Below are 7727 nucleotides of genomic sequence, written 5' to 3'. Positions count from 1 at the left end.
GATATGTGTGGTAGATAAGGGTATTGGGACGCACGTGACGATGTCCAAAACCACCAAATAAATTTCATAATCCACATAATTATCAAACCGTATTCACATAAGCATACTATGTAACGAGTCCAGAGAAGCCGAGCTTCAAATGGCTCATTTGCAGACATGCCGTAATGTGTGTTAGCTTAATTGAATTGAGCTGCGATACTTTTACCCGACGAAATCTATCAAACAAGATTCATATTGATATAAAATTACGTGTAAAAAAAATGTTTAATACATCTTAATGTGCTCGAATAGCAGTGTATTGAACCACAGACAGCTTGGGCCATTAATTTGTTCCTCAAGAGTTGGAACCTGGAAAATTATCTAGAACAGAATAGAGTACCAATACATCAGGACGACACTCCGGAAATTGGAGAAGGTTCCTAGTTCGTAGACAAGGCGGATATAGTATCGTATTCATGCTCCTAATAAATTAAGAAGGTCGGAGATTTTGCTTGTGTAATAATCTGGTTGAATGTCATTTGTCGGATCTTGAAGACTGGATTGAGTTGTCACACCTGCAACCATACCAACCACATGAATATGAGGAAAACTTACCATCTGCAAATTTCGTTATTTCCAGTGAGTCTGAAACTTCCATTTAGCATAAAAGAAAAAAAAAGGGTTTACGCATCAACAGAAAATGTGATCGGAAACTGAAGAACTGCCAACCTGAAAAAACTAGGAGAGTTCTGCAGCCAGAATTCTGGCCAAATAAAATGTCAGTATCCAATCTGTCACCCACCATACACATCCTGGAGGTATTGGTATGAAATCTGCAAAAATGGACAAAACAAGTGTAACCAAAATTTGGCTAATTAAATAGCCAAGTAATCATGTTCCTAGATCTGAAAGTTTAACCTAGGCAACAAAAAAGGGCCTGATAGTTCAACTAGAGGAGCAACCATTTGGTTCACCATATCCCTACCCGGATTCATCTTTTTCGGATCACATCAAGAGGAACTTTGAAGGAGTAGGGTAGGCTTTATAAAAAAGTTAGAATCTTCAAAAAAACCAACAGACACTGAATATCCTGTATGAGGTGATATCTCCGGTTAGACCACTGATGAGCTTGAATCCTGTCCTTGCACTTTCTACTTCTAAACAGGGTATGGTCCAAATTACCAGAAGTACGATTAGTTAGAAGGTGGGTTCATTTTTTATTAGACCACCGAGTCGATTTGAGTCCATTTTGAAAAGCTCAACAAAATCCTGTCCTTGCACTTTCTACTTCTAAACAGGGTATGGTCCCAATTACCAATTAGCAGTAGTATGATTAGTTAGAAGGTGGGTTCATTTTTTATTAGACCACTGAGTCGATTTGAGTCCATTTTGAAAAGCTCAACAAAATCTACTGCTTACTTTTTTAGTAAGAACTCCATCATAAAGGTTGATGGTTTGCCAACTACAATAGGCTCCTTTTGAGTTGATCCACATACAGCTGCCACCATGCATCCAGCACCTGAAACCAAAACCAAAACTGAAAGTTGGACAACCTGCATTTCTACTGTATTTTTTTTGAAATTATTAGCTTGGATCAACCAGAGAGGCATGGAGGGACTGTGCCACATGCTAAGAATTACCAGGCCACTCTTGCAAATCAGTCATGTGTCCTACAGCATCACGGTTGGTAGCAATAAAAAGGCATCCTGGATTCTCACGTATGCAAAGAGTTGCATACCTGCCAGTAGAAATTCTAATTCATAAAGTACTTGGGACACAAAATGAACTCCGCCTAGAGAATAAAAGACCATTATGATTAGTAAAGTTTCTGTAATTAGTTATAAACCTTTATTTTTTTAATTTTTGCATTCTGCTGATCAGCATTATATCATCTTATGCATTCTTCCTAAAGGCTGCAATGTTGACTACACGAGCACCCAATATCAGCTTCTTATGAACAACAGAATAAGCTCAATCCACCCATACAAAATGAATTCCTCCTAGTGAATGAAAGACCAATTACGATTAGTAAAGTTTGTGTAATTAGTTATAAACCATTTTTTTTTTTTTTAGTTTTGCATTCTACTGATCAGCATTATGTCATCTTATGAATTCTTCCTAATCCTAAAAGACGAATTGTTGACTACACGAGCACCCAATAGTAGCTTCTTATGAACAACGGACTAATCTCAATAAGGGCCCATCTACTTGTTGCGTAATCAGCAAATAAAATATTTGTCGAAAGATAAGTCCCCGAGATGTGTAAGATCCAAGAACTGATGTTGCTAGCCAAAATGACCAGGGTACATACATCTACCTAGTCCATGCCTAGGTGTTTGGATGGCTAAAGGAGATTCCTTTTGATCCTTGCCTGTTAAGATAGCTGGATCAGTCAGCGGAAGAAGAGGGAAGAAGGAAACAAGAGACACAAATTTCCTTACTGTAGCTTGTAATAATTTATATACTGGTCTAATCCAACCACCACAGCTCCAACCTGGGATGAGAATACGAAAAAATCTATATTCATAAGACCCACAAGGAGAGGCGCTTAAAGAAATTCTGGAGGACATTTACGTACATCCTTATCATGCTCAAAGAGACAATTGGGTTTCAGCTGCACCATCTTTTTCCCGTCCTCCTGTAATATTTAGTGATTTTCCATCACAAGTCTCCTATGAATGATAAATCACTAAGATGAAAAATGGTAAATTCAAACAAAAACCTCTTGGATAAACTCATAAACCAAATGTTATAAAACTAGCTAAACCTATCATTCTTAACAGAAGTAGAAATCGAAATGAAGAGGGTGGTGTGGGCACACGCCCCCTGAAAATTCCGTTTTCGTGCATAAAATCGGGTGTGCTCTTTTCGGAAAAGCGCGGCGAAACGCTACAATTCAGAGTCGCCACTCGGGTTTTGCGGCATGTACTCAAGGAACCGAATTTGAAATGTTTGCTACGTTATTTGATTTTGAAAAGACATAGACTTGTCCGTCGTAACCTTCGATATCTGAGGTTCGGGAGCCAGGTTACGAGAGGGGAAGGGTTTTAAGGCACCCCTCTCGTCCAATCCGGAGATCGGTCTCTACTCGGGCATTTTATAAAACGTTTGCATTTTTCTCTCATTAATTATTTTTTTAGGCAATTAGGCCGGGGGAACAGTTAAAGGGGATTAAAACTGTAACAAGTTACTTTATGTGACAAAATGTTATGGATGACTTATTGAAACAATATAGATTGAAAACAGACTTCTGAAACAGACTGGGAAAACACTGATCCAGAATGTTGTACGCAAGAAGAAGTCTGCATGCACTGGTCAGACCATCGCATGCAGGCTTCACCTGCGCACGCCACACACAGACTGTCGTACTCCAGCAGGCTTAAACTCACAATTCTTATTTCAACCCTCTGGGCTCTGGAAAGGACCAGTGCACACCCAGGACAAGCCACGCAGTTTATAGAGCAGAATATATACAGTTACAGGCAGATAAAATGACTTTAGAGAAATGAAATAGACAGAACACCCCATAAACAGTGTGGGGAAATAAACAAAGACCAAGGCCTGATTGCCATGCAAGGGCCAGCCACTGGACCTTAGAATAACTGCCGTACGCCGGTCACAAGGAACCGTACGCCAGTTACGTCATTGATCCAGTGCTTGGCTTTGCATCATTTGGGTTCTGGAACATGACCAGAGGGATCCCAGAGGCCTTCTAAGATAGGGATAACAAATAAACAGCTACGCAGTTCTAGAATACAAAAAGCAGTAAAATGGTTATTAGCATGTGGCAAGGTGTCAAAATATAAAGATGAAACAGAACATGGACGATCGATGATCCCCACGCTAGTCTTGCACGTACTGCCATGACTGGCGTACGGCTCAAATCTACTAGCGTGCGCCATTTATCATCACACACAGCCCTTGAATCCTTGCTAGCTTTAGGACTGGTATTGATTACCAGCCTTGACCTTGTCAGCCCCCCTCAGGGGTCAGAACAGAAGGTTACGAAAGTTGGTATACCTTTGGTTTTGAGGTTGATAGTGTGTTTTGAACTTGAGCTTGAGGTTTGATGGATGGATGATGAATGAAAGGGGTGCTTATGATATGTGGGAGTGTACTCCTTGCTTGTTCTTTCAATGAATGAATGAAAAGAAGAAGCAAGGAACCAAGAAAAGGGAAGTAAGAACTTGGAAGCTCCAAATGAGAGTTAACCTTGTGAACCCCCTTGCATATAAATGCAAGGGGAGTATTTATAGCCCAAGGGAGGACTGAAGAGGGCAGTAACCAGCTACGTTAAGGGCTGGTTTGGTTAAGGAAGGAGCCTCCCATGCATTAAATGCATGGGACTTGGCTTGAAAGGAGATGTAGGAGAGAAGGGGACAGCCCGGCCTTTTTGCAATCATCAGAAGACTGTGCAATGTACTGGGGTGGCCGCAAAAGTCTTGAGCACGTGGTTGAATAGTGACATTTGACTGACTTTGATCGGCGTACGCAACATGTGTACCGGCGTGCGTTAGTGGCAACTGAGTCAACGGTCGATGATTGACACGTGGCAGTTTACCAGCGCACGCCAGGACGGCACTTGCGTAAGCCAGTAAGGTTTTTGCTGAGGCCATTTGGTTCTGGCTTGAAGGGTTTGAAAGAGGTTCGACAAAAGATCGAATGAGGTTCGGGACGCTCAAAGCTCAAACACACCAATAATCGCGAGATGTTCTTGACCTTAATCATCATTGGGGAATCAAAGACTGCAAGTAAACTAATCCGGATAGTCCAAAATAGGGTGTCTACAGGTGGTTTCATTCTTAACTGTTGAAGAAGTGAAGTAAAGGATGTCAACTAAAAAAGACTAGAATATTGAGCTCATTAGCTTGCTAATCCCTCTCCCATTCCTTTGACACACAGTGACCGGTTCATATGCGGGGACGTCAGATAATTAAAGTTCAAATGTAGACTTCGAAAAATTCATCAAAGAAACATGGATTTCCAATATATTAGCTACCATTTTCCTACCCTTTTGAATAAAGTCCATTAATAAATCATCATAAGGTCACAAGAGAAAGAATAACCTCACATGAAAATCAGCATAAGAGATACCATACACCATTTGAAAACAAAAAAAATTGCAGGTCAAACTAAATTATTTCTTTTAAGTGGAGTGAAAGTCTACCGGGCCTCCGAGACCAGTAAAGCCTGCAAGCTCCAACTCTTCCAATATGCCTTCCTCACCTACTACATAAACCTACGAAATAAATTCAAATGTGATGTCATCATTGTGCAACTAAGCATTTACAGGCTAGAGGACCAAATTGATATTCTAGCAATGTGACACCATTTAAAGCATTACAGTTTGGTGACACCATGAACAGGATTAAAAGCCGCTTAGCAAAAAATGGGGTTAAAAGCCCTGTAGATTACTAACAATACAAGAAAAACTTGAGTTGATGACGCAATTGGCAATTTCCAGTAATACCATGAAAACTTTGTGTTGCAGTCACAGAATTGCATTACTACCATAAGATATAAAAGAAGAAGAACTTTTGAGCTGATCATACAATCAATTAACCAAGAATCACCGCACAATCAAATAACCAAGAATCACTGCACCATAGCAATTAGCAAGTGCTTTTTACAAATCAGTTTTCAAGTTTCAACATTGTCATTTAACAGGAGACTGGAGACCAAGTACTACTATGACCAATCCCTGAGTTGTGATTTTGGCATCTTAATATCAGTTTCTTTTGGTTTTCCAGTTCATGCAGCATTAGCTACCTCTAACTAACTCACTACCGAAGCAGCTCTTAAGTCCAAAACTCAAGAAGCAACCAAATAAAATATAGTTGACCAAACTAACCTTCTTTTCTCGAGGAAAATCATTGACTTTGAGGAACATAGCCGCTGCGAATGATGATGAGAAAATCTCTTCCTGCAAACATTGAGGAAAGGAAGTCATTTAATGTTTGGTTAACTTGAATGAAACTGGAAGCCTGGAATGGATTGATCATTCTCCTGAACTGTTCATTTGCCACTGTTTGGTTCGCCACAAAAGAACACAATCTACGCTATTAAAAACGGAATAGTCATCACTATATTATATGAAAGGTCCATTCTTATCCAAAATCATTCCAGCAAACCAAAAACCACCTCACATAACTGGGGTTTTACACAACCATTTTCTGCCCAAGGGGACAAAAAACAATTACCATTTTAGTAGCCTGACAAATCTGTATACAGTTGAAACGAACCTCACTAACTTCAATACCAAGAGTTTGGAACTTTTTAGCATACTGCCTCCTTGACTTGGTGGAATTGTTGGTAACAAAGACTAGCTTCTTCCCCTGCAAGCGGAAACGCCATAAGTGGATATATACATGAGAGAAGCCTATGGTACAATTATGACCAATATTTGCGTAACCTAACCAAAATAATTAAGTAACACCACTTATTTTCATACCAAGCCAAAATACTTCGTAACATGTCTATACGCACCACACACCCTCATTCATAACTGGTCAGAATAATACATAACAAATTCAATAAAAAGTCTTAACAAATTGAACTATACAAAATGCATAACACATCAACTATAAAATTCCTAACAAACCATAAAAGTTGTAACTTTGTACGGTCGGTACCAGACTGTTTTTAAATTTCTTTTCTTTTAAATGACTATAGATTTGATGTTAAATTTTGTGATGTGGTAAAATAACACTTATACCGCTAAATCCGAAATAGTACCGATATCTCATTGGCACCATACGTGCCTAAATAATTTCTGGAGTCGCACTGCTTTACCGGTAGAAAAACAATACTCCAACTGGTACGAAATTCAGAATCATAACTTCCTCTATGTACATGAATATTTACACGTCTATACAAGAGTTTAATAATATAATAACAGTAGTACCTTGGAACGGAGCATCTCTAAAGTCTGGGGGACTCCATCAATGAGCTTATCACCTTTCCAAATTACGCCTATTTGATATACAAGCATCACACATATGAAATTCACGTAATTAAATTAGGTCATAAACACGAGCACGAACGATATGAAACAAGATCAACGCGATTATAGTAACGGAGCCTGACCGTCGCAGTCGAAGAGAAAGGCGTCGACGGAGTGCAAGAGGTCTGCGGCGTTCTGAGGAGAGAGAAGCTGGGGAGTTGCGATTGTTGCCGCCTTGCAGTTTTTTTCGTGATCGTTCATTGTTGCAGTCAGAGGAATGGGAACGGCAATGGAGGGCCTTTTACGGGGAGAAGAGCGGCGGCGGCGGCGGATAATTGTCCGACCGACTTTTGTTTGTCAGGAATATGCTCAGAGCACTTCCCGCTTGTGGATCAGATGCCCCACAATATTGGAACAAAAATACTACTTCTACCATGGATTGCCATAAGGCTATGTTTGGATAACCGGAAACTTCGATAAGAATAAGAATAAGATTATTAGGAATCAAATTTTTAGTAATTTTTCTGAGTACGAATAGAAATACTATGAAATATGATTAGTAGGAATTAAATTCCTAAGAATACAATACCGGAAGTAAATTCATGGGCAAAGTCCACTTTCACTCCCTGTGGTTATCGCCATGTGCGGATACCCTCTTCATGGTTCAAAATTGATCAAATAACCTACTTATGGTTTTGAAAATGTGCAAATAAACCCCCTGCCGTCATGTTTTCCATCCATATTGACGGACATAACATTAAAAGATCGATATTCCCTCATTATGTCCCTTGATTCTTATTCTTTT

At 39.7% G+C, this 7727-nt stretch overlaps 1 protein-coding gene across 1 annotated transcript; it reads right to left on the bottom strand.

The window, feature by feature from the left end:
- Nucleotides 1–216: 216 nt before the first annotated feature.
- Nucleotides 217–7374, bottom strand: LOC131316929 (phosphoglycolate phosphatase 2). Its single transcript, XM_058346489.1, has 11 exons — nucleotides 7066–7374; nucleotides 6884–6951; nucleotides 6222–6314; nucleotides 5831–5902; nucleotides 5147–5218; nucleotides 2558–2617; nucleotides 2421–2473; nucleotides 1620–1717; nucleotides 1399–1498; nucleotides 709–812; nucleotides 217–554 (listed from the first exon to the last, which is right to left on the bottom strand). The coding sequence occupies exons 1-11, from the start codon at nucleotides 7181–7183 to the stop codon at nucleotides 454–456; spliced, it is 939 nt and encodes a 312-aa protein (XP_058202472.1). The 5' UTR covers nucleotides 7184–7374; the 3' UTR covers nucleotides 217–453.
- Nucleotides 7375–7727: the final 353 nt, after the last annotated feature.

This window comes from Rhododendron vialii, chromosome 2a (genome assembly GCF_030253575.1).
Source record: "Rhododendron vialii isolate Sample 1 chromosome 2a, ASM3025357v1".
NCBI lineage: Eukaryota > Viridiplantae > Streptophyta > Magnoliopsida > Ericales > Ericaceae > Rhododendron > Rhododendron vialii.
The sequence above is the reverse complement of the archived record's forward strand: the minus strand, read 5'-3'. Positions and strand labels throughout refer to the sequence as shown.

What these genes read in the sequence shown, in the direction of transcription:
- LOC131316929 (XM_058346489.1), bottom strand. Translation starts at nt 7,183, where the DNA reads ATGAACGATCACGAAAAAAACTGCAAGGCGGCAACAATCGCAACTCCC. An exon ending in ATTTTCCTCGAGAAAAGAAG is followed by an intron (nt 5,219 to 5,830) that starts GTTAGTTTGGTC and finishes TTTATTTCGTAG; the next exon opens with GTTTATGTAGTAGGTGAGGA. An exon ending in ATAAATTATTACAAGCTACA is followed by an intron (nt 1,718 to 2,420) that starts GTAAGGAAATTT and finishes TTCTACTGGCAG; the next exon opens with GTATGCAACTCTTTGCATAC.